Consider the following 27,607-nt stretch of genomic DNA (forward strand, 5'->3'; position numbering starts at 1 on the left):
TCAAACATAAAAATATCATTTTATAAACCTAAAAAAAAAAAAATAAAGTAATAACACTTTGTATTACTACTAGCGACATCTGTTGGCAAAATGATGAATTAATATTCGTGCTAATGTTAATTATTTCTTTCTCTAACAGATGGCGTTAGTAATAAATAAATAAATAAATATTGGACATTCTTATACAAATTGACTACTTAAGAAGGCTTGTGTTGTGGGTATTCAGACAATACGATACCTATGTGGTGTTTTCAAGTTCAATAATGTCGATGGCGCTTACGCCATTATAGTCGTATCATCGAGAGCGTGGAATTGCATATGTAGTAGTATTGTTTGTTTACAGGCATTCTATATTTGAATTTTCTATTTTCTTGTACTATCAGCATACAACCACTACAAATGCAATTCCATCTTCTCGATAATTCAACTATAACAACGATGAATACCAAAGTGGGTACAATTTTGGATTCAACCCACCTCGCTTCACTTGGTTTGATTCCCATTTTAGCACTAAAGTTTTTGTGAATACCTACTAGAACAATCAATCTTGCTGTATATTTACTGCGGAGGTCAATTTACTCGTATGTTTTGTGACGCTGACGATGTGATGATCAGTCATGTTGTGTTAGCAAACTTAAATTGGGTATTTTCAGTTCGAGATACAGTTTTGGCGCCATTCATTTATTACGTAAGACGATTTTGGGGTGGAGGGGGGTCGAACATATCTTATTATTTCTTACAAGGGTTGGGAGGGGGTTTTCATAGTTCTTAAGTAAGATCACAAAGATGCGATATTTTTTTAAAGGTCTATGAAATTATGACGTTTAAAATAATACTTCCACACTCTATGCTATCAAACACGGTGCAGAGTTAGCTTAAACGAGCTCAAGTACCTTTGTACAGGTCCAAATAAACATTCACAAAAATATTTTTTTGAAAATAAATTATATTGGTGGCTGGACGGGGTCAGCCTATTCTTATTATTTCTTACATAGGGTGGGAGGGGGTCAAAAGCTGGTAAAAATTGTCTTACGTAATTAATGAATGGCGCCTTTAGTGTTACTATTGCTTTGAACTGCTAAAATTATAAATAAAGATAAGCATAATTAATACAAACTTCAGTGACTTAGGGCCGATACAGACGGACTACAACCCGACTGCAACTTGTATGGGAACTGCACGCCAATCGAAACGTCGGCGTGCAATTCAGCAAAATGACCCAGTACCCTGGCAGTACCTAGTGGAACTCAGGTTTGGTGTAACAAAGGCACATTATGGTTTGGTCATCCGACTCATCTTGATGAGCACTTAGGAGAGTAGTACCCAAGATAGAGCCGATGCCGAACCCTGGCAGTACCTAGTGGAGCTCGGGTTTTATGCAACATACATAGACATACGCTGTTTTGGATATCCGACTCGTCATGATGATCACTGGGTAGATCAGTACTTTCAGTACCCAAGATAGCTGATGCTGAACCCTGACAGTGCCTAATGGAGCTCGGGTTTTATACAACATAGGCACACGCTGTTTTGGTCATGCAACTCGTCTTGATGAGAACTTAGGAAAGTATATAGTACCCAAGATAGAGCTGATGCTGAACCCTGGCTGAACCTAGTGGAACTCGATCAGGTTTATTGCAACATAGACACACGCTTTTTTGGACATCCGACTCGTCATAATGAGCACTTGGGAGAACAGTACCCAAGATAGAACTCATGCTGAACCCTGGCAGTACCTAGTGGAACTCAGGTTTGTTGCAACATAGGCACACGCTGTTTTGGCCATCCGACTCGTCTTGATGAGCACTTAGGAGATTAGTACCCAAGATAGAGCTGATGCTAAACCCTGGCTGTACCTAGTGGAACTCAGGTTTGGTGCAACATAGGCACACGCTGTTTTGGTCATCTGACACGTCTTAATGAGAACTTGGAAGAGCAGTACCCAAGATAGAGCTGATGCTGGACCCTGGCTGTACCTAGTGGAACTGTGTGTGTTAGTTTATGTGCGGAGCAGCGTGATTACCGCCAGTAGGTGTCCAGACGGGATAGTTTTTCGATCAATTGTGTGGAGTGGACGCAAAAATAAATTCAAGAACATTGGCTCGCTGACCCAACATTATGTAGGAAAGCCAGTTGGGTTCCTTACAAAAAGTACTGGGCGACCGTGTAGGATGTAAAGCCCCCTCCAGACTATGAGCGTGAATCGCGGGCGAAGCCGCGAACGCGAGTGTGGAGTCTAGTTCGCTGATATGCGAAATCGACTCCAGACTCGCGTTCGCGGCTTCGCGCCGCGATTCGCGCACGAGTGTGGAGCGGGCTTAATGCACTTATGAAATTGTATATTACGTGTGGATGATATTGGCAATTTGAATTTGTCGTCTGGACACGTTTTTAAAGGACAAAGTAAAAGCTGTAACAGACAGGCGTACCTATCGGACAGCAACCGGTTCGGTACGTTAAGGTAGAAAACCTCCGCGAGCCCTTACAAAGCTCTGCTTTTTGCTAGTTTATGTTCACGACGCCGCCGGGTTTGACGATGCACTCACTGTAAATATGAGTTATATACAATTTTTTTATTAAACGAAAAAATGGAAAAATTTACGCTTCTAGCAGGACTTGAACCCGCAACCTCCGCAATCCGTGCGTGGCTCCCAAATTGGGCTACAGAAGCCTTCCTTCCTTTAATATAAAATTTGCATAATATAATATATAGGTAACTCATTTCCTTTACATATAAAATTTGAAAATCGCTCGCAGACGTATCTGCTTTAAAAATTAGTTATATGCAAGTCCTGTTATTAATGTTACAGTGCATTGCAAATAAGGATTACCAAAAATACGTACCCTAAACAAACTCATCTTTATATTTTTAATTCGCCTTCGCCTTCAAAATGAAGATTCATAATATAATGAAATGGGAGACCTTTTTATAGGCCTCTGGGCAGCTATAGGTTATACACCTCGTATAATAAGAAATAATAAAAGTAACAAGCTTTAACTTTATGAAGTCAATATTCATTTTAAGTTTTTAAAAGAACAGCAATAAAGGCGTTTTTATGGATCCATAAACATTGAATAAGTGAAGGCTGGGTGCTGTTGGCTTCATTCACCTAATATATTGTATATAATAATAATAGTTCAGTCTATTATACGTCCCACTGCTAGGCGAAGGCCTCCGCTCATGCGCGAGAGGGCTTGGGCTATAGTCCCCCCACGCTAGCCCAATGCGGATTGGGGACCATACAATAACATTTGAATTTCATCGCAGATTGCCAAATGTAACTTTATCTCAACTACATACATCAAACACTTTGAAACTTTTCTACGTTGTATAAAATACAAAAAAATAAATAATATTTATTTTTATTTTTTATTTATGTACCTAGTTGTTTTTACGTTATTAGATAATGTGATTTATAAGTTATTAAGTAAAAAAACATTTTTATTTCAATTTTTATGATTTTTTTAGTAAAATTCAAATATTCCACCTTTTGAAAAATTATAAAAAATGGAAATCAAAATGTTTTTCTACTTCAAAAGTTATAAATCACATGTTCAAATAGTGGGAAAACAGACACTTAAATAAAAATCTAAAAAGTAAAAACTTATAGATACTTACCTATTTTTTTAAATTTCGTACAACATATAAAATTTAAATGTAGTTGAACACGTCCTTGTAGTATAAAGTTACAAACCTTGGAAATAAAAGGGTGCGCCGTCGGAATAAAAAAAAAGGTTTTTTGATCCACCCTATTACGGCCCCGTAGGTTCGTGTTCTTCTCTCACTCTCACTGAGCGCAAGCGTGACCGCGATGGCTGTGCGTGCTCGACACCGCGGTTATCATGGTTTTTAAATTTTAATCTGTTGTAAGTTTTATTAAAAAAAGTAATCGACGAGTTCTCTCAAAAATATTATAATAAGCATTTTAGAAACAATTTTCAAGTTTTTTGCGTTTGTGCATAAATTGTTACACATTTTTAAAGTGCGTTTTAGACCTATGTTCTTCATTTTTTTCCGAGCTACATTTAAAAAATCAGGATTCGAATCGATGAAGTCTCTAGAAATAATCCTCAAGATTACTAATTTGATTAAATTTTCAATCAATCAATCAATCAATCAATCAATCAATCAATCAAATTTATTTCAGGCAAAAAATAAACCCATACAAAATATTAAAATTAAAATTATTAAAATAATAATATTATCATATAAAAATTAAAATTAAAAATAAACATAAAAAAAAAAAATACCTACTAGATGCTGCCCGCAGCCCCGCAATTTCGTTAAAGCCGTTAAAGTGCCTCTCCCCACTCTCCCCAGTCCCCCCCCCCCCAGTTAGTACCTCCTAGAGTACCTACTCAATTACAAACCTAAGTTGTACCCCCTTACAGGAAGAAATCCAGAAAACAAAATTCTCGTGTACAGTCGCCGTCAGATATATCGGAGCGGCCGAGGTGCTCAAAAATATCTGAGCACGCACTCTAACGCCTTGACAATAGAGGGCTGCTCAAATATTTGCGAGCACCTTGGCTGGTCCGATATATCTGATGTTGATCTGTAAGTACCTACTTAATTTTCCGGTGTATAAACTTCTCGCTCACTGAACCCTGTGAAAGGACTATGCGTCAAAATGGGCCCAAAACCAACAGAGTTGAGAGTTAGGTTATTAGATAGGTATTTCTCTGTACTTCATTTCGTTCTATGAGCGCCAAGCGGAATTCCATTGCAGAACTGAGATATTGGTATTTTAGTCAAAATGTCGTCACCCTTATTACCTAGGCCATAGAGTCCACCGCCGGGCGAGCGCGGCAAATAATTCGGTGTGCTCGCCCGGCGGTGCGCGAACATCTACCCTGCAGCAATTAATTTACTTACTTGGACTCTATTGCCTAGGTAATAAGGGTGACAACGTTTTGGCTAAAATACCAATATCTCAGTTCTGCAATGGAATTCCGCTTGGTGCCCATAGAACAAAATGAAGTACATAGAAATACCTATCCAATGACCTTACTCACATTCCTGTTGGCGTTGGGTCCAGGCTCCATACAAAGTTGCCCATGGTCCTTTCATTAGATAACGTGACGACCGTTCGCGTTTGAGATATGTCTATTTTTGTATGGGATTTTGAACAGCGCGCCAAGCGGGACGTTTTGGAAACTTCAAATCCCATACAAAATGACACTTGACGCAAACGCGTACGTCACGTCACGTTATCGAATGAAATGTATGGTTCTGCCTGCGACTTCCTCTGCGTGGAATGATCATCATATTCCTCGCGTTATCCCGGCATTTTGGGAGCCTGGGGTCCGCTTGGCAACGAATCCCAAGAATTGGCGTAGGCAGTTTTTACGAAAGCGACTGCCATCTGACCTTCCAACCCAGAGGATAAACTAGGCCTTATTGGGATTAGTCCGGTTTCCTCACGATGTTTTCCTTCACCTAAATGCGACTGGTAAATATCAAATGATATTTCGTACATAAGTTCCGAAAAACTCATTGGTGCGAGCCGGGTTTGAACCAGCGACATCCGGATTGCAAGTCGCACGTTCTTACCGCTAGGCCACTAGCGCTTGTGTGGAATGATGATGCTTGATAAAAACTATTCTATGAACTTTTCCGGACCTTAAACCATCTCCATACTAAATTTCATTTAAATTCAATTAAAACAATTAAATCACAGACAGTACAGAGTTACTTTCGCTTTTATAATATTAAGGAGGGATTTTTGTGTTCATTGTAACTGGTTGAGTCGATTAAAAAAAAAATTTTTTTTGTTTCTGACTATGGTCCACACAATGTCAAGGGGCTATTCATAAATTACGTCATTTCAAATTAGGGGGGGGGGGGGGTCTGGACATCGGATGATGGTAGCATGACGTAGGAGGAAAGGACAGCCTCCAAGTGTGAATGAATATATTAATTAATTACCCGTTTTATCTTACACCTTTAAACGAGAAATTCTTGTATACATATGTATTTATTTATTTATACATATATTTCGGCCATCACGGAAACGGCTCTAACGAATTCGATGAAATTTGCCATATGGGGGTTTTCGGTGGCGAAAAATCGATCTAGCTAGGTTATCTCTGGGAAAACGCGCATTTTTGAGTTTTTATGTTTTCCGAGCAAAGCTCGGTCTCCCAGATATTATTTAATCATATAATTTGCGCATAGATGCCAAGATTTTCCCCACTTCGTACCCACTTTATTTGCCACGACTTGCACGGCACTCAGTCAATGTCCAAGTTAATTTGCTCGCAACTGGAGCCCTCCAGTAAATCCAAGTATAATGAGAAATGCAAAATGTGCATCTATTTTGCAGTCTCGTACGCTGTGAAAATATTTTGCATACACGGTGCAGAACAAAATTACAAAATAGGCTAACATGATGTAAAAAGCTTAGTGGGTCACCCTACTGACTCTTTTTGCAGATACATGTAAAATAAAGATAAAATTAAATAAGTTTGTAAAAATGCTCTATATATATATATGTACATATAATATACATACAACAATACAATACAAATATACTCTTTATTGCACCTCAATAAACGAAACCAATACAAAAGAAAACAGAAACACCAGCAGAGGTAAACAATAGGTGTTCTTATCGCTAAAGAGCGATCTCTTCCAGACAACCCATATAAATACTTATACATATACTATTGTACGACATATATACCTGTCGAAACGAATCAAGCTAACTCAGGCATGAGGCATGACATTTGCAATGACAAATTGTTTAACGGCCTCCTAGCCTAGTCGGTAGTGACCCTGCCTCTGCCTGGTTCGAATCCTGTCATTTATTTGTGTGTTTATCACAAATATTTGTTACTGATGTCATGGATGTTTTCTATGTATACTGGGTGTAATCCTTAAGTGTAGCCAGGCGATAATTCCGTAAATATAACAGATATTAGGCGGCGTAGCACGGTCGCGTTTTTATCTCTTGTCACCATGCCTGTCACGTTCTAACAAGTACGTAAGTGCGAAAGGGACGCGCATAGTGATAAACGATAAAAATGGAACCGTGCTGCGCCCACAGAAAACTTCAAATTGATGTCGAAAGTGCGTTACCCAATGAGTAAAATTACATTAATAACTTTTTTTTAAATAAAAGCAGAAATACAGTACATACATACAATAAATACATTCATTCATTCATCCATTCATTCATTCAAACCCTCCCATACATTTAGTATGACGACTCACCCTTCAAATAACGTCGGTGTCGTAAGAGATAAAACTGCTTGAGATTCATTATTTGCGATAATAAACTGTAATAAAATAATAAAACTACCGTTTATGAAATAATTCTGATAGCGGCACACTAAAGTATCTTAGGCCACCATGTTTAACTACAAAGGCGCGCTTACCATGGCCATATGCACTTTAGGCTTCTGTACGGCATCGTATTATGGGGAAAATACTTCTTGACTAATGGGCAACTACGATTACCGCATGCTTCATAATCACTTTCCGTGTATGTTTGTCTGTTTTCTTACCTGGCAAAGAGCTCATTAAGCAGCCGCACTAGCTCCTCGGCGGTGCACTGGTCCGAAAGCGTGGTGAAGCCGCAGATGTCAGCGAACAGAATGCTGCAACAAACAGACGAACGTTACGACTAGTATTAGACATTTTTATGTCTTCCCAATCTCGGGACCATGGGGTCCCAGACCTTTGGGAGGCATGCGTGGGGCCGAAGCCAGCACAGAGGCCCTTTAAGACAAGTTTTATGTTATGTAATACACCAGCTAGAACCCATTCACGGGTACAAATAGATACCCGTAAATCGGCCCCAGCTGGCATAGGAGCTATCGTAAATACAGTGGAGAAGTAACCGGTTCTGTTATGGTGTTGAAGTTTGGCTAGTTAAAAGATTGCATGGGATATTGCTGAGAGGTCCGGACACCTGCCATAACAATGCTTCTACACGTTATCGAGGCAGGCGGTGACTAGATGGGCTCCTGAAACTGTCGTCGTAAAGACGGCCAGGAGCAACACTGGTGTAAGCGGCTCAGGGGGGGGGGGGGGGGGGGGGGGGGGTCAGGCTCAGCCACTGTGCCAACTCGCGTCTTATGCATCCTTCACTTTCACCCCTGGAGCGCATATTCCGCCGTTGGAGCTATCTCTAACGGCCCCTCTCTGGACGGCCAATGAAGGCAAGCCAGAGCAAAGAGTCCTGCGGGTCCTCTTGGGGTCCACTCCGACCGACGAAGACACGTCGGAGACGGAGACCCTGACCGACTCTCGGAAGCACTCGGGTCCGTGGGGTCGTTACCCAACAGCTCGCCACAAGCTGCCTTGCGGGCATCACATTATTTTTATTATTATTATTATTTCATCATCACCTTCCTAGATATTAAAATGCGCGTAATAGTTAAGACCCCTTTTTAATTTGTCAGGATGTCGCCGTCGACGGATACTTCTGGGAGGACATCATTTTTTGTTCATTCAGATATTAAAATAGGAAGCCGGGAGGTGATAAAATAACTGTATTAACTGTCCCTTATTAACTCAGTGGGATAAAAAGTAACGGATACCGTTTTATCACGCCTATACATCTTGCTCGCACTAATATGCGAGTACGAGCGAGGCGACAAAGTAAGTTATGCACACGCTAGCGAATATTACAGTGTCAAACTGGTGGTAGCCGTACTAGATACAGATGTAGTGCATAATTACTTTTCCATCGTATACATATTTTCACGGAAACGTACGAACGTGTCTTGCTATTTCAGACAGTCTCGGTACAAAAAGTACTGAGGTTGACTGAAGTAGCATGACAAACACGAACGTTTCCGAGAAAATACGATGGAAAACAATTTTGCGCTACATCTGTACCTACCTGCTGTTAGTAAACTCGTCAAACAACGAGCAACAAACCCCGCTAATCGATCTAATCACGCTAATTGAAGCCCAACAGGACAAAAACCGAACACGGATCGAGATAGTATCTGTCTCGGACTTATCAATGGCAGTTTCCGGGCGGAAACGGAAGTTAAGAGGGGGCGTAGAGCTGCGTTCCGACCAGAGATGTCCGAGGTTACCTATCGGAACTTCGAAAAATTACTTGGCCGAGTATGCGACCGAACGCGTTTTTTCAGAAAACCGTTGAATTTTTAAGGGCATTTCCGGACCTGCGGCATTTCCGGACCGATACGACCTTCAAACCTTCAAGAAAAGAGCGTTATCCCATCTTAAAGGCCAGCAACGCGCTTGCAACTCTTCTGGTGTTGCGGGTGTCCATGGGCGGCGGTAATCGCTTACCACCAGGTGATCCGTCTGCTCGTTTGCCTCCTATTTTACAAAAAAAAAAAAAGGGGTCACCAATCTAACCTGACCCAATGGCTTCTACAGGATAGGATGAGGAAACAAGTTTGGAAAATTTGACGGTTTTTGAAAAAAATAACGCGTTGGGTCAAATGAAACATCGGGTAAACATATTTCGAAGTTGAAATATGTTCCAGCGAGTATGCGTAGCGAGGAATGTTTGTCATGAACCAATAGAAATACTTCATTTACCTATACTCCTCTCAGATCCAGTGGAAACAGCTCCGCGGAGCGATGTTTTTGACATGTACGTACACCATACTGATTTGAATTAGTAGCAGGCCGATTCGAATGTGCACCTACACGATACCGATATTTGAATAATATTTGTCCGTACATGTAATGTGCGAGCGGAAGCCCTCACAGCATTTACAGCTAAACTATGATTCCAATGGTACAAATATCGGTTCGGTGTCATGTGCGCGTTCGAATTGCCCTGTAGGTAGGTAGGGGATGAGTGCACCGCAGACGCGTGTCGACGATACACATTAAAATCCAGCCAACCGTGAGGAAAGCACAAGCAGCTCCTTCCCGTGCTAATCATTTCTAAAGCGACGCGACATGCAGGCTAGGGTTGGTACTAGTGTTGGTAATGTTACAAAGAAAAGTCTGCAGCGATTTTGATAGCCCACGCAGTGCAAGTGTTATTTATGGGGTCCCTTTGTTTCCCATAAAGTTTTAAGTCATAATGTATTGTTTGTCATATTATCGTTAGTCATAAAACTGAAACCGTTAACTTTTCAGGACTTTCGTAAGGTTATTCTATAGATAGGTTAGGTTTGTTTTATGGCAATCCTGAAAAGTTACGCGTTTCTGAGAAAAACCAATTATGACTAACGAAAATTCGAACAAATAATACATTATGACTTAAAACTATTTGGGAGACAATATAGACCCGTTATTTATACGTCATAATTTCACAGCAGTTTGACGTTTAAAATAACACTTGCACAGCGTGGGCTAACAACATCGCTGCAGTCTTTTCTTGGTCTAACTCTAGTAACTCTAGAGTCTTTTGAGTTTAAATTTGAAGTATGAAGTTTTTTATGAGACTCGATGCTTAAAAACCTACTGAGTTTAGGTTCCGTTAAGTACTCCATAAAGGTATTGAGTCTTATTAAGCGCAACTCGTAAAGACTCGAGCCTCCGAACAATGAGTCCGTCAATCATTTTATATGTTTTATCTAAATCTATCTAATACCTTTAAACGAGCAAATTATTGTTTATTTATATATTTCGGGGATTTCGGAAACGGCTCTAACGATTTCGATAAAATTTGCTACCTATATGGGGGGTCTTAATAAAATAAAATAAAAAAATAAAAATAAAATGGCTTTTATTTCTTGCATAAATTTTTACAAATTAAGGTTGGAATGATTTTTTTTTTAGAATGATGACATTAGTTTACCTAAGTACTTACAATTTAATATAGAGGCATATGAATGTGAATCTAAGTTTTCTTTATTTTCTACATATATTAGTGTTCAAAAAATTTTAATCTATAAAATGGGGGTCTTAGGGGGCGATAAATCGAGCTAGGTTTTATCTCAGGGAAAACGCGCAGCTTTGAGTTTTTATATGTTTTCCGAGCAATGCTCGGTCTCCCAGATATTAACAGTAAAGAAAATAGTTTATTATATTTTATTTTACCTCCTTGACTATAATCTAGCGTAGAAGTGACATCTCACCTCACCTCTAGCGATAAATTAATTGTAATTAAATGTTCTTATCTTTCTGTGCGCACAACATTAACGTATATATCTATGGACTGGCCTTACGGGCACTAAAAATGGTACTAGTTCAGCGGTGTTACTCACGAATTCCAGCCACTCGTGCATTCTAACGCAACTAGTTGCGACCAATCGCGCGCGTGATGCGACAGCATCTACCAATCGCGTTGTAGCGGTGTCACACCGCTGTACTGGCCCCTGTCATGCCTCATTATTATTGCCCGTAAAGCCAGTTCCTAGATATGTATGTCAATGGCACGCACATGTTTAGAGGTCTTTATAGTCTAGATCTGAACTGTATGCTAATACTGTAATTTCTGCAATTGTCTGGAACTTATGTACGAAATATCATTTGATATTTACCACTAGCTTTTCGTTGAAGGAAAACATCGTGAGGAAACCGGACTAATCCCAATAAGGCCTAGTTTCCCCTCTGGGTTGGAAGGTCAGATGGCAGTCGCTTTCGTAAAAACTAGTGCCTACGTCAATTCTTGGGATAAGTTGTCAAGCGGACCCCATGCAGGCTCCCATGAGCCGTGGCAAAAATGCCGGGATAACGCGAGGAAGAAGAGTCTGTAACTTGTTTTGTGAGCCAAATAAATAAAAAAAAAACATGACGGCTGTAAACTAATTCGAGTCCTGAAGACCCTAAATTTGACGACCGGTCTGGCCTAGTGGGTATATAGTGACCCTGCCTATGAAACCGATGGTCCCGGGTTCGAATCCTGGTAAAGCCATTTATTTGTATGATGATACAGATATTTGTTCCTGAGTCATGGTTGTTTTCTATGTATTTAAGTATTTGTATATTATATGTATGTATCGTTGTTTGAGTACCCACAACACAAGCCTTCTTGAGCTTACCGTGGGGCTTAGTCAATTTGTGTAAGAAGTGTCCTATAATATTTATTTATTTATTTATTATAAATACTCGAGTCTGCCTGAGTATGTACGAGTCAAGTCCGTATTCATCCTGAGGGTCGTGAAGTTGGAATCTCGACACAGTGTGAATTTTAATTCTTTTGTGCTGAGCGTTCCGACTGAACATCTAGCGACCTTCACCAAGGAGGAGTTTTGGCCGAAGGGTGTCAAGTTCCGGCGGTTCCGCGGCCGGCTCCCTGACACTGCGCGGTTGCGAACTGCATCGCAGCCATAATTGTGTGTTTTTAGTTTTAAGATATATTTTGTAATAATATGTATGCTAGTTTTAATGTATTTATCTATGGGCCAATAGTTGCCTGAAAATAAATAATTTCATTTCATTTCATTTCACAACACTACGGTTACAGCCATGCACTGAATGGCATTTTCCCCGCCTCCCCGGTACACTCAAAGCATGACGTCTGTACAGGCTAGGGCGGCATTACAACTTTGAAAATTGTTCTCAATATGATATCACATTGACTAACACCTGCTTTTATATACAACGTCGATAGAAAACAAGCACACGACCCTCCTTATGGTAAGCGCCTGATGGTGCTTAAGAAAGCACTGGCTTCTGCCTACGACTTCGCCTGTATAGGTATAGAGTGATGATTTTCGGAACAAATTTCTATATGCTTCTCCGGGACTACCTTGGCCAAATTTATCTGTTTTTAACCGACTTCAAAATTGCAAAAGGAGGAGGTAAGAGGTTCACAATTCGGTTGTACTAGTTTAGATATGTTTTTTAGGGTTCCGTACCCAAAGGGTAAAAACGGGACCGTATTACTAAGGCTATGCTGTCCGTCTGTCTGTCACCAGGCTGTAACTCGAGAACTGAGATTGAAATTTTCACAGATGATGTATTTCTGTTGCCGCTATAACAAAAAAATACTAAAAAGTACGGAGCCCTCGGTGGCCGAATCCGACTCGCACTTGTCCGGTTTTTTTAATGTTTGTTACCCCAGAACTCCGTCATTTCTCAACCGTTTTAAAATATTTTGTTTTTTTGCTTTTATTGAATGTACATACTTGTAGATTGGCTGGCCCCATTTTTTTCAAAACCTAGTTCAGATGATTGGACCCATGAGGAATCGAGGGAACTCTCCAAATCTTATAGAGGTAGTACTTTCGAATTTAGAGTTAGACCAAGAAAAGTCTGCAGAGATTTTGACAGAACACGCAGTGCCAGTGTTATTCATACGTTATAATTTCATAGAAGTTTGACGTTTAAAATAACACCTGCACTGCGTGTGCTGTCATAATCTCTGCAGACTTTTCTTGGTCTAACTCTATAATATTAGTGGTGAACGGTGCGAGCGAAACGCATCCCGAACCACCAATGTCAAAATAACATCAAATTAAGATTAAATCGAATAGACTCCTTGTATTCTATAGCGGGAATGCATCGAGGATCTTATATTAAACGTGGGTCTCAATTGGCTCAGTCGTGCAGTCGAGTGAACAAGGGGCCCACTGATTAACAGTCCGCCGGACGGTATCGGCCTGTCAGTTGTTCGGAACTGTCAAAATTTAGTTCTAAAGGGGCCCACTGATTAACAGTCCGCCGGACGGTATCGGCCTGTCAGTTGTTCGGAACTGTCAAAATTTAGTTCTAAAGGGGCCCACTGATTAACAGTCCGCCGGACGGTATCGGCCTGTCAGTTGTTAGGAACTGTCAAATTTTTGTTCTAACTGACAGGCCGATACCGTCCGGCGGACTGTTAATCAGTGGGCCCCTTAATGCATGGTATCGCCGACTATCGCCCCGATAAGGCATAAAGAGAGTAGAGAGGATTTCAATAAGACAACAGGCGTGTTAACTACAATCAAACCGAGATGCTGTTGAAGGTCATCAGGTCATCACCTAATCACTTACATGATAACAATGTCTGTAGCCTTACACACACTCTCGCGCACACACACACACATACGCACCCTTTTTATTACAAGCTTTTATTTAGTTTCACCTGACCTCTGTCTGTCTGTGTGTAATGAAATCTTGCAAGTTAAATTTGTACCACTTCCCGGTTTCCGATTGAGCTGAAATTTTGCATGCGTGTATAAATCGGATGACAATGCAATATTATGGTACCATCGAGCTGATCTGATGATGGAGATAGGAGGTGGCTATAGGAACTCTGTGATGAAACAACGTAACCTAATTGTGTTAGGGGTTTTTAGAATTGTCTCGATGAGTATTAGTTGTCTGTCGTAAGAAAAGTACAGTCACCGATAAAAGGTTGTACCAAAAATGAAATTTTTGCCAAAAACTTATTCATACCTTTTTTCCTTCTTTGAATTTCATAATTTCCTTAAGTATTACATCACCTATTAGATTAGTTTTTTCTTAACCTTTAGCCTACGAATTGTGAATCCGGCTGCCACGTCACAGGCATAGCCTAGTGTGGGGCCACAGAATATTGATATTTATTGTTAACAAGGTTTTTTCAAAAAAAATATCAATATATCTATTTATATTTATATATTATTTCTTATTTTTATTCTTATTTATTCACTTCGTATTTTTTTCGATTTTAATGCCCGATAAAATTATTAAGACTATAGACTTTCTTAATTTCATACTTAGGTAAATATTACCTTCAATGTACGCTGTATTCAGTGTAATTGACGTATTTTGTCACGCTTTGAACATAACAAAATTCGTAATACTTACATTACGTCTTAGAATAAACTTTAAAGTGTGCTAAAAATCTAATTATAAGCTATTTTTAAAAGTCGTTGAACAAATGTTGGTCCGTTTGAGGACTACAGCCTACAGTATTAAGTACACAACCGGTACCATAATTTTAATTTATTATTAACAGGTAAATCAAAACTTTTATTAACTAACCACCGAGCAGAATTGAATAGCGGGAATTTGGGTATTACCAAAGCTATGGGCGGGCCAGTTCAGTCCTGGCGGCTTAGCACGGTCGCGTTTTTATCCCTTGTCACCATGCCTGTCACGTTCTAACAAGTAAGTAAGTGCGAAAGGGACGCGCATAGTGATAGTCGATAAAAATGGAACCGTGCTGAGCCCGCTGTTGTACAGAAGTCGGTTATAAGTAATAAATATTAAATTCATAGGTTCCGTAAAATGGGGTGAGTAGCTGCAAAACTGACATTCAAACCCCGATAACATTTTATTTTTACATATGCAAACTGAATGGTGTATATAATAAGTGTTCCGGACGTTTGTATTTGAGTTTTTATTTTATTTTGGGTAGTTCCATTTCATAACTTTGACGATAAACAGGAAATCCCACCTCACCCCGTAGTCCCTCGTATTTGGGGTGAGTTGGGTTTTCGTACAAAGGTGATTTTGGAAGATTGTTGGATCGATATTTTCTTATTATGAGTATTACTATAGCTCCATTTTAAATTGGAATATGTTTTATTTTTGTAGCAGTAGCCTTAAAATCCCATCTCACCCCTCTTTCACCCCTTCTCTCCCCATTCATAACCCAACTCTCCCCGCGAACCGTACTCACCCCATTTTACGGTTAGTTAATTATTAATAAATTCCCTGAAGTCTTATGATCGCTTCTAATTTCTGTGATGTCGAGTCGAAGCCACTCAATGCAATATTTCTGTGTCAAAGACAAGTTAAGAACATGGACAACTGGTTTTCCATATAAACTTAAATATCTGGGAGACCGAGCTTTGCTTGGAAAACATATAAAACCTAAAAAATGCGCGTTTTCCTAGAGGTACGACCTAGCTAGATCGATTTTTCGATCCGCTTGAAAACCCCCCTAATAGCAAATTACATCGAAATCGTTAGTGCCGTTTCTGAGATCCCCGAAATATATTTAATTACAAGAATTGATTTAATTATTTTTTAATTTATTCAAAATAAAAGCAATGCGAAATTTAAGTGTAAAAAGAAATACAAAATACAAAATTACTGGGGATCGAACCAGGGTCCTTCCGTGTGCAAACAAAAAAAGCGAATGTTTGCAAAATGAGCCATGATAGTTATTAGCCGAGCTGACGAAATTCGGCTACTTATTCTCGAGTAAAAACTAAAACTAAATAAGTATCTAAATACCGCTTTTAAACCAGCAATACAATTTTTTTGCATTTTTTGCCATTTACTCTGTAAACATGACTCAAAAAGAAAAAAAACTCTTATGATATCGATACGATTATTTGTTTAGGAGCGAGGTATCACAACACCGCCATTTTTTTAAATTTCCTAAAACCGGATCGACAAAAAAATATATTACATCATAGTATCTGGTCACATATAATTTGTTACAAAATTGTTGTAAACTTTATGATAAATAAATTAAAAAAAAAATTTTTTTCACGAGAATCGGTTGAGAATTTGTGACCTGTAGAGGAGAACATCCGGACATACAAAAGCAAAATGCCCGAGTCAAAACGTAGACCTTCGCTACGCTTCGGTCAATAATATAGTTTATTTTAAATATCAGTCCTTCTTATTCGCATAGCTCTGTAAATGTTTAATTTAAGCACCATTGTAAGAGACTCTAAGCGAGCCACTGAATTATAGATGTAGTCCCTTTGGCAGGGGCTCACAGTTTTAATCAAGTCCCCCAGGTTTGTATCAATAAAGGGGTTTAGCCCAGTCAAAGAAGTCTTTGAGACCGGTAAAACTTTCGCCGGTATCACTGTCACTTGAATACTGGGATACTCGGAGCTTCTGGTGTGTATCGTGCACCATGAAATATATCGGAGCGGCCGAGGTGCCCTAAAATATCTGAGCATGCACTCTAGCGCTTTAACAATAGAGAGAGGCGTGTTTAGAAATTTGTGAGCGCCTCGACCGCTCCGATGTGTATTTCCTATTTTAAAAATAGGAATGGATAGGTACTGTCGCCAGAAATAATAGAAATAGCAACTTGGCGGACCGTTCGTGTGGCTCATAAGTAAAAATGTGTTATTTTTCTAGCTTGTAAAGTATGTAGTAGCAATGTTACATTGTATACTTCTATCAACTTCACAACAAATATCAGTCTGGAACGGGATGAGAATAATACGCGCGGTGAAGGAAAATTTCAATAAAATGAAAATGCAATTTTAAATATGAATTCTTCCGCTCCGTACCCACCCCAGGAAGAGGGTTTTGGAATATTTCACTGGTAAGTAATAGGAATTATACTTATATCTAGGTTTATTGAGTAAATGCGTGTTGACTAGTATATACGTAATGTATATGTAGTACTAAATATTAATGTAGGTAGCCATATTAGCGCAGCTCAAATTGAAAAAGGAACCTAGACTATCCACCATCTGTCTTCAACTAGTACTGTGATACTTCGGTCACATAGCTCACAGAGATCCTGACAACTTGGAGAGACTTGTGGTGATGGGAAAGATGGACGGAAGACGGCCTAGAGGACCAAGTCCAACGAGCCAAGTCCAACAAGTCACGATCCTCAGCAGTGAAGGACCGACCTAGAAGAAGGAGTACCGTAGACCGGGGTGACTTTGGAGAATTTGGGGTTACTTTGATCGATTTAAAACGGCCATAGAATTACCATTATTCATTATTTACTGAAAATGTTCCGGTAACTAGTTAGATTACTATATATTCATATTCACCTACTGTAAAAAATCTCGCATAAATATATATTATGGCTTAAAAACTAGAATTTTAAAGTCGCCCTTGCATTTGAAAGTCACCCCGGTCAATGGTATATAAGCACCTACTACTTATACACATACTGACTAACCGAGGCGGTTTTCTGTGATACACTCGATGACTAGTTGTTCCTAATTGAGTTGGCAACTGTCAAAGGTTTGCATAGATGGCGCCATCATAGCTTGCCCCTTTTTGTATGAGATTTGGCGTAAAGGGCCGGCATCCAGGGCACAAAATTCCACTAAAAAAACAAAAATTTGACACAATTTTAGGGATCGACAGGGCAAGCTACGCTGGCGCCATCTGCTAAATACTTCGACCGGCTAAACCCATTGACCGAAGCGCCTCCGTTTCACGATTTTTTCTTAGAATCAAATGAGTCGCTTTACGTCAAACTCGGGTAAATCCATCTGTCAGATTATGCGATTTTGGTATTAAGAAAACACAATAGGGTAGATATTTGCTGAGAGGGTCGAATGGATTTACTCGAGTTTGGAGTTAAGCGACACTAATAATTATACACCGGTTTGACGGGTGAAATTTTTGACGTCGGTTCGGCCAAAATTCAGATCTCTAATAACTGTATAGATTAAAGGATGACTCACGCTAGACCGGGCCGTGACCGAGGCGTCCGACATGTCATTTCCTATGACGGCTGATCGGTGATCACGTGGTGCTTTCCATAGAAAACGAAGCTCCGGATGCTCCGGTCCGGCCCCGGCCCGGTCTAACGTGAATCATCCTTAACCCCATCCATACAATATGCGGCGGAATTTCAGAAGCCTTTTCTTAAACCTGCACCTATAAACGGCTTAGCGTGACATACGCTCAAAATCGCATCAACCGTAAGGAAACACTAAATTGGCTAACGTCCCGATTCGAACTTTAAGATACGTCAAATATTACGTCTAGACACGATATGGATTAGATAAAGTCTGTGCGGAAAGAGAAGAGTCGTAGAATATATTCGATCCCATAGATTTCACAACTTCTCTTACCGCACAGAATCTATGTCAGCGTCAAAAGTGACGCTTTTTCAAACAAAAACATAAACGGCATTTTTGTTCTGACATATCTAATCCATATCGTATCTAGATGTAATATTTGACGTATCTTAAAGTTCGAATCGGGCCGTAGGTTGCTGGCACGACTTAGAAGTTAGAGCTAGTACTTGACTTAACAGGTTAGTTTGTTACTTGTGTTGAGTTACTCAACACAAGTAACAAACACACACAAGTAGCCTCTGCTACTAGAAGTAACATTATCAGCAATCTTCTATAAAGATGGATGTTTATTTATTTATTTATATAATATTTATTGCACAAAATAAATAAATACAAATGGCGGATTTAATGCCAAATGATTCCCTACCAGTCAACCATAGGGCCATAAGAGATACATACAATTGGTGCGCAGAGAAATGTGTATTGAATGAATTAAAAACTATACTTATAAAGTTATAAACTACATAAATATATTAGGCACATAAATAAATAAAATATATAAATATAAAATCCCTCCTAGCCTAGTCGGTAGTGACCCTGCCTACGAAGCAGGAGGTCCCGGGTTCGAATCCTGGTAAGGTCATTTATTTGTGTGTTCATCACAAATATTTGTTCCTGAGTTATGGATGTTTTCTATGTATATAAGTACATATAAGTGTATATTATATATATCGTTTTCTAGTAGGTACCCACAACACAAGCCTTATTGAGCTTACTGTGGGACTACGTCGATCTGTGTAAAATTATCCTATAATATTTATTTATTTATATTTATAAAATACCGCAAATACATACTATAAATGTAATATTGATGGATATTATTATATTGACTGCTTATAGCGACACAATGTTATGGCCACATATAATATCAGTCAAGTAGGTACGAGTAAGTACATATTTATTCCAAAATCTGCATCACACTGAGAGACCACATACCTTAACTGACTTGTCCAGTCGCTCAGTCAGATATATAAGAGCGGCCAAAGCGCTCAAAAAATCTGAACACGCGTTACAACGCATTTGCAATAAAGGCGTGTTCAGATACTTATGAGCACTTTTGCCGCTCTGATAATATCTGATGGCGACTGCCCCTAACAAGACAATAACCTCTTGACCTAACATTGTCGTCGCTAGGTTACTCAAGATGTATCGTCCTTGTCACCAGCACGACGTTAGAGTGGGACAGGATAACGCAATTAGAGCAAGTTAGATTGAGTTCCGGAGTCTCTTGTGGGTAACAAGTGAATTCGTGTTTTGAAATTGTAGAGATTTGTCAGAGTACGAGTATACGCCGTGGGCTCGAATAGCCGGACAGATTTTAAAGGTGTATGCTTGACCGCATTTAGGGACTTAAATGTCATACAAAGTTTTTTGAAGAAAGATACGTAAGTAGTTACAAAAGGGTAATTGTCATTTTTTAGGGTTCCGTACCCAAAGGGTAAAACGGGACCCTATTACTAAGACTCCGCTGTCCGTCCGTCCGTCCGTCACCAGGCTGTATCTCATGAACCCTGATAGCTAGACAGTTGAAATTTTCACAGATGATGTATTTCTGTTGCCGCTATAACAACAAACACTAAAAACAAAGAAAATAAAGATTTAAGTGGGGCTCCCATACAACAAACGTGATTTTTGACCGAAGTTAAGCAACTCCGGGCGGGGTCAGTACTTGGATGGGTGACCGTTTTTATTTGCCGTTTTTTGCATTATGGTACGGAACCCTTCGTGCGCGAGTCCGAGTCGCACTTGCCCGATTTTTTCTGGGGATCAAACGTCTGTATGGGGCCCATTGTCTTAAAGCAATACAAAACTGAGGAAACGCTTCTAACAAAATCGCAATACTTCGTGACGTCACCATGTCATAGTCATAGCCAAAAACATGATATGTAACGTTAGAGGCAGTTTTTTTTTTTTTTTTTTTTTAATTTATTTAGGTAAACAAACAGTCACTACAAGAAAGGCTTAAATCTAAAGTATTTTTAACACTATATACAGTATGTGTGACCAACACCGTTCACCACTTATTACAATTAGGTACATACTTTGATTATTCGGAGCTTACACCTCTGGAGCTTAAGGCTCCGGGAGGCATTGACAAGGTAAAGGTTATTATTACTTTGAGTTCTAACATCATAAAATTACTTAAATATTTAACGCTTAATAGTTAACAGTGCATGCAGCATTACGTTACATAAGTTATATGAAATTATACATAGTTAGTAGTTTTGAGGTATGGAAAACAAGGAAATTGCGATTTTGTCGGTGAAATATTGCGTTTATGTATATTCTAGGTATACAATTTTGTTTTAAATGAAATGTAAGGAATCGAATGGTACCATTATTTTTTTCCTATTTAGAAGATGAAAAAAAAATTTTTTTGTTTGATGTCAGGTGCACGTTCGAATAGGCCTCTAGGGGCCGTTATATACCCCCTTTGTGACCGACATCACGAAGCTATCATTACTTGGCAATTTACAAGCTATTTAGGGATGTTAAACGCACTTTTTTAGGGTTTCGGGGGAGGATTTTGTGGAAGCAACATTTTGGATGGAAGTTTTCAATTTGTTCATAATTAGTTGTGCATCTGTGTCGCTACTGGCTACCACCAGTACCACCAGTTTGGCACTGACATAAACGCTATCGAGAATGTAACTTATTTTCTATGCATCTCGCTCGTACTCGCATTTTAGTACGAGCGAGATGTTTAGAAAGTTGATTACGTAGACGTTAGAGTATATGTCAGTTTTGACACTGACAGTGACTCATGGTAGGGGTACTGTTTCTGTATCAGTTAAAACACTTTTTAACTAGGTCAGTAGTGTGGCGGCGGGATAAGTGTGGGTGGCCTTCACTTTGGGGCTTAACACATTGATCAGTGTTTCGTGCTAGTTCATACATTTGCCACTAAACTAAACGCTAGCAGTGGGGAGACACTCCTCACTTCGGTCGAACTCGGCTCCGTTCGGCTCAGCATTGCTCCGAGCAATTATTAGGGTTGGCACCACTTGACTTCCTTTTGCGTGCACGACCACAGATAAGATAATCACTTGAATTTTAGCAACCCTAAATAGCCGAAATGGATAGTGCCATATATTAGAAAGGGATAGCATGATTCGACCCTGAACCGCTGTCAAACTTCGGGTTTGTAGGAAGCGTCCTTTCTGTACGGTATATATTAAAAAGGTACCACTATTTATTCTGTGACACAAGTAGCAAATGTACGTACAGTCACCTGCAATAATATGTTATTCTTCAAAGGCCGCAAAAATATCTAACACAATCTTATTTGTACAGCCAGAAGTGCGTGTCACATAATTATTTTTGCGGCGTTCGAAGAGTAAATATTATTGAAGGTCTCTCGGCCCGATTGGAACTTTAAGATATGTACGTCAAATATTTCATTCAATCATTCATTCTTTTAAAATTATGGCTTCAGCCCAGTGGGACTATTTCGCCAGTATCAAGGTATTAGGAGCAAGGTAATACGATTAAGATTGTACGGTTATACAAGACAATGTACGGTGATTTTATTAGCTCTTGCAAAGCGATAGCTGGACTTTACAAGTAGCACGTGGACTACCGGCCGTTGACTCCAAAATGGTGGTTATACGCGTTTCAAGATTAATTCTCCATTCACTGCACACTACCACATTCGTTTACTGAAAAATATTAAGCTAGAGTTATTACACTTTAAACAATGTGAATGAGTAAAACACAAAGGAATTAATCACGACGCGTGACTATCAAGATGGCGCTCGAAACGGAAGTGTCAGATATAACATCTGATTACGATATGTTAAAGTCAAAAGTGATGTTTTTGTTTGAAGAAACGTCACTTTTGACACTGGCAAATATCTAATCCATATCGTATCTAGACGTAATATTTGACGTAAGTATCTTAAAGTTCGATTCAGGCAGACTATTTTCTATTCGCTTAAGGTGCAAAATTAACAATGAATAAGTATATGAATAAAAGCATATTGAGTATCCGGGGTCCGTAATTATCATATTCAATGTGAGATATTTAAATATGTATTGAACAATATTGACCACCTGCCCATGATAAGAAGGGGATCTAGTAAAGCGTTTTATTAATTTTCTTTACTAAATTATCCATACATTCTTTGTATTATTAGGGTTCCGTCCCCATAGGGTAAAAACGGGACCCTATTACTAAGACTCCACTGTCCGTCTGTCCGTCTGTCTGTCACCAGGCTGTATCTCATGAACCGTGATAGCTAGACAGTTGAAATTTTCACAATGATGTGTTTCTGTTGCAGCTTTAACAACAAATACTAAAAAGTGCGGACCCCTCGGTGGGCGAGTCCGACTCGCATTGTCCAGTTTTTTTTTATTGAGAAAACAAACAGTCTTAAAATAATACATTGAATTTAATAAATACCTAAGGTACCATAGTTAATAGGCATGATGACATATGTTGAATTTTATATAACAAAATCTATTAGAAGTGGACTTGATAGGGCCGATAAATATGTACAATATGTGTACTTACAATAGTATAAAGGTCCTGTCAAATAAAAAATAAAAATAATATAACAAAATCTAGTAAAATTGATAGCAAATGAGCAATTTATCACAATGTGGATATTAAAATAATATATGGACATAATACAAAAATACCTGAAAGTTTCAAAATTTTAAGTTTTTTTTAACTTCCAAAAAGGAAATAAGTAAGGATACCTACCATTCGATTCCTTACATTTTATCCAAAAAAAGATTGTAAAGCAACTATATACATTAACGCAATATTTCACCGACAAAAACACAATTTTCTTGTTTTGTCCATAGTTCAAAATGGACTCTCAGTGACCTTGACGTCACGTTCACTTATCGTTTTGTTAATAGGGGCGTTTCGCGCGTGAAGTACGACTGTCGGACTTTGACTATCATTTCTGACTTTTGTGTTGCTTTAATGCAAAGGGTCACATATAGACTTATGATCCTAAAGATAAACCTGACCGATTGATACCATAAATTTAATGAAAATTAGTCATCTAGTGTAAATTTCATTCGCTATCGTGACGAGCGTTCACGTTTGCGTTATGTCCATGTTATGTCTTTTTTTGTATTCAATATATATACTACAATCTTACGGTAACACTCTTAAGATGCTCACAATGCGAGTATCTTAATAAATAATAAATCAGCGGTATTAAGAGTCCCCAGCAAGCTCGGCTCTCCATACAAACGTAGTTACGCTCTCATTTTAAAACGACTAGCTAGATTGCCCTGAAACTTTGTACTTACAATAATATAAAGTATATCTAGTCCTGTAATTGTTTATGTAGATTCAGATACCATAGTTAAAAAAATACAGCGAAATTGAATTATTCATACAAAACTTGTTTTAGGTCTATTTCGTTTGTTTTATAAACTGGAGCTATATAAACGCATAGATATACCTCATGTCATTGTACGTGCAAAGTTTCATTACAATCTAACACGTAGTTTTAAAATGAGAACGAAACTCCGTTTGTATGGAAAGGTGAAATTCGGCCGAGCTTGCTGCGGAGTCTTAACTTAACTCTCAATGGTTTGAAATCTTCAGTTCACATCGCGAAAGATCCCTTTGTGCCCCGTCGCAGCAAATTGAGAGCTTTGTCTGCTGGATGTAATAACAGATAGGCTTAGCCTTAGAGCCGTCGCGCACTGTCGACTAGTCGCCGGCGACTCGGTCTCTCGGCGACCAAAACTTAGGCAACTAGTAGTGTAGTAAATGAAGCAAGTTGTTGTATGGAGACTCATGCATTAATTTCTCAGTCGATTAAATTTAGCTTGGTTATTGTATAGTATGAGCCGAGACTAACATTATAAATATCCAAAAAAAAAAACACTCCTAAGTTAGGTAAAAACACAAATCTGATTATATATTGAACCGAGTAATTCCTCAGTCCAAAATTATTTTACAAAATAAGTTATTTGTATCAGTATGTGATACTAGAAAAAAATCTAAAAGTTTTGTCAATCATGAGAATATTTTTTTATGATACTTCCTTTTTTTGACGCTCATTTTCATCGGAAAATTGCTCTGTCATTTTTTTCTTCTTATATGATCTAAGAATATAATTTGGCGCAGTGGGTAAAAAAATCCAAAAAAAATGCGTATCGAAATGTATGTATTATAGAACTATTAAAAACTGAGAGTGGAAATTTTTTAGATTTTCATTGTGTAGGTATAAAACGGCAATAAAATGGCATTCCAGTGAAAAAATTAGACCGAGCAATTTTCCGGTCCAAGACACGCCAAAAATTTTTATTTTATTAATACTGGTATTTCTACTGGGATTTTTTTTTTGATATTTCATATATTGTTGGAATACGTTACATGAATATGTCTGGTGAAGAAAGTTTGAACGGAGCATTTTTCCGTAAAAAGATATTAACGATTTAAGACTTTAGGTATTTACTTTAAATCTATTATTATTATTCTTTGGAAATTTATACAATACTTTTTATTTATTGATACTTTATCATACTGTAAAGTTTTTTCTGGCTGAGGAATTACTGCGGGGTCCACTACCTTTATTTACTACACTATAGGGCCAGGCGACCAAGCCGAGCGCAAGCATCACTAAAAACATGTTGTGTTCTTCACAAGCCCCTCCTCTTCTAACTTAGCTATCCACTACTACTTATATTTTATAAGTGCTGTACTATTGAGCTCTCTTATTTAGATACTGCACCTATTGTGGCGATATAGCGTCTGCGGTGAATGTTACAAGGACGGGTCCTTACAAAGTTCGTTTACTACGTACATTTACAAAGTTCAATAGATTTTAAATATTTACATTCGAGAGAGAGAGGTTTACAAAAATGTCTTCTCGACAGTAGCTCGCAGTGTGAAAGCTCCCATTTGAACCCGTGTTCCTACCGGTCGCCGGCGACCAGCAGTCGCTTGTGCGTCGCCACTACGCAGCGAGTCGCGAGTCGTCCGGGCGCCCGGCGACTAACGGCTCGATTCGGGAAATGAATTATAGATTCACTAGATATGAAATAGTAAAGATATGTGACGTTCCACGGCAAAAGGTACCTTGTGGCGGCTAGCGCTTACGACGCATAGCGCTGCAATAATATTGGAGCGGCGTTAATAATAGCGTAAGCGCCAACCGCCATAAGATACCTTTTCCCGTGGGACGTCACATATCTTTACTATATCGTATTTAGTTAATCTCTTATTCATTTCCCGAATCTCGCCGTAAGTGCGTAAACGCCTATACAAACTATAGAAAGTCACAGTGGCCGTCGACCGAGTCGCCGGCGACCAGTCGACAGTGTGTAACAGCTCTTAAAGGCTCAACAAGCGGCTAAATAAATGAAAGTTGGATTATGAAATGATTAAACACGAACAATGGTCTTAATTTGCTAACCTCTTGTCTTTGTATACCTATTAAGGATCCTGATCCTGAACCAGACCGAATTTTAGTAATATTTTAGTATTTTCTCGGGAAGATTGCTCTATACAGCAAAAGGTTTGAACATACGATTCGATGAAGATGTAGACTAACCTGACGTTCTCATATCGCTGGATGTAGATCTTGTGGAACTGCTCCTGGCGCGGCTGGCTGGCGATGTCTGCCTTCATCTCCATGGCCACGTGGCGCGGCAGAACTGACAGCAGGAGTCGTTCCTGAGGACAAGGGGTAATGTTACATTCCGGTGCTTACACATAGGGTCGGTTGCACCAAACTGTTCGTATCGTTAAAGAGTTCGCTAAATTTATATGTATGGAAGGTTTCATAGTAAAGGGCCGGGGGGCGCCGGCTGACGTTGAGCAGTCTGTCAAATGTGGTTGTTGCAACTGGCCCATAGTATTTTAGATTCTGTACAGTCAGCGTTAATAGTAGCGGATCAGACAATGCCAACCTATAATAGTTTTACAAATAAAGAATATCTATACTTAATTAAGTAGTTTAGTGAATTTAATAATTAGGTTAAGTAATATTCGTTAGTAAAAAGATTGTAATCTTGACGAACGCTGTAATTACAATTTTTATGAATAATTTACAATGAACAATACTTAATTCCAAATAACATTATAGTTTAGAAGATCACACAATCAGGGATTCTAAATCTATTCTGTAAAGTTATATTATACTGATAAGTGTGCCTGTGGGGTAAGTGTAACTGGCCCTGATCCTGGGAAGTTTAACATTGATTAGTTTTTACAGAATGCCACTAATCATCAACATCATAATAATATATATTTAAAAAGTAAGACTCTTGTCGGTGGAGTAATTTCCATGTTTGGCGGTCCTCTGCCTTCCTTATGACAGCCTGATGTGACACGACGTTGAACTTTTCTTTTATTTGATTTATGTACGAGAAAATACGATGGGAAAGGATTGTTCACTACATCTGTTTCTAGATAAGAAATATCTACTAAGATACGTCAACACGGCAGTTATCGTCAATCGTCACCGTCAATCAGTGGCAGCCGGTAACAGGCCAGTTTTGCGGGGTTAAAACTTTCTCCGTAGGTACCAAATCAATTTAATCTAAATCAGTTCAGCACTTTAAGCATGAAGAGGTAACAAACATACTGTTAATATATCTTCTGTAATAATCTATTATTCCATGTGAGTGTAGGTAGCCTTTGTTAAGTCATTAGAACACCCACCGCACAGCAATTTGCGGAGTTAGTGTTCACCGATTTCTAGACTCCAGGGCACAAGTGCTCGCCTAAATCCAGTGTTTTAGATGAGAACTAGAATAGATAGGGGACTCAAACAACATCTTTCGGGACCCAAGTTATACTCACCTGCTCGTGGTAACCCCTTCCCCCTAATCCCCCATATGAACAGCGCGCTATGCGGGACGTTTTGGATCTCAAAATACCATACAAAATGACACTTAATGACGTACGCGTCACGTCACGTTATCGAATGAACTAGGGCATAGAGAAAAAAATACATAAATTGCTCACTCCATAAATCAGTTTTGGTACCAAAAAGACTATTATTTTCATAGTTGACATCTAGCA

General features: G+C 38.9%; 1 protein-coding gene across 1 annotated transcript in view; it reads right to left on the reverse strand.

Moving 5' to 3' along the window:
• LOC134804014 (adenylate cyclase type 6-like) overlaps positions 1–27,607 on the reverse strand; it is a 391,384-nt gene that overhangs the window by 39,805 nt on the left and 323,972 nt on the right. Inside the window, exons 11-12 of the mRNA XM_063776869.1 lie at positions 26,133–26,254; positions 7,510–7,602 (exon numbers count right to left, since the gene is read on the reverse strand). Coding sequence (XP_063632939.1) covers positions 7,510–7,602; positions 26,133–26,254 — 215 coding nt within the window. The remainder of the gene's footprint in view (positions 1–7,509; positions 7,603–26,132; positions 26,255–27,607) is intronic.

The sequence above is a fragment of the Cydia splendana genome, chromosome Z (genome assembly GCF_910591565.1).
Source record: "Cydia splendana chromosome Z, ilCydSple1.2, whole genome shotgun sequence".
NCBI lineage: Eukaryota > Metazoa > Arthropoda > Insecta > Lepidoptera > Tortricidae > Cydia > Cydia splendana.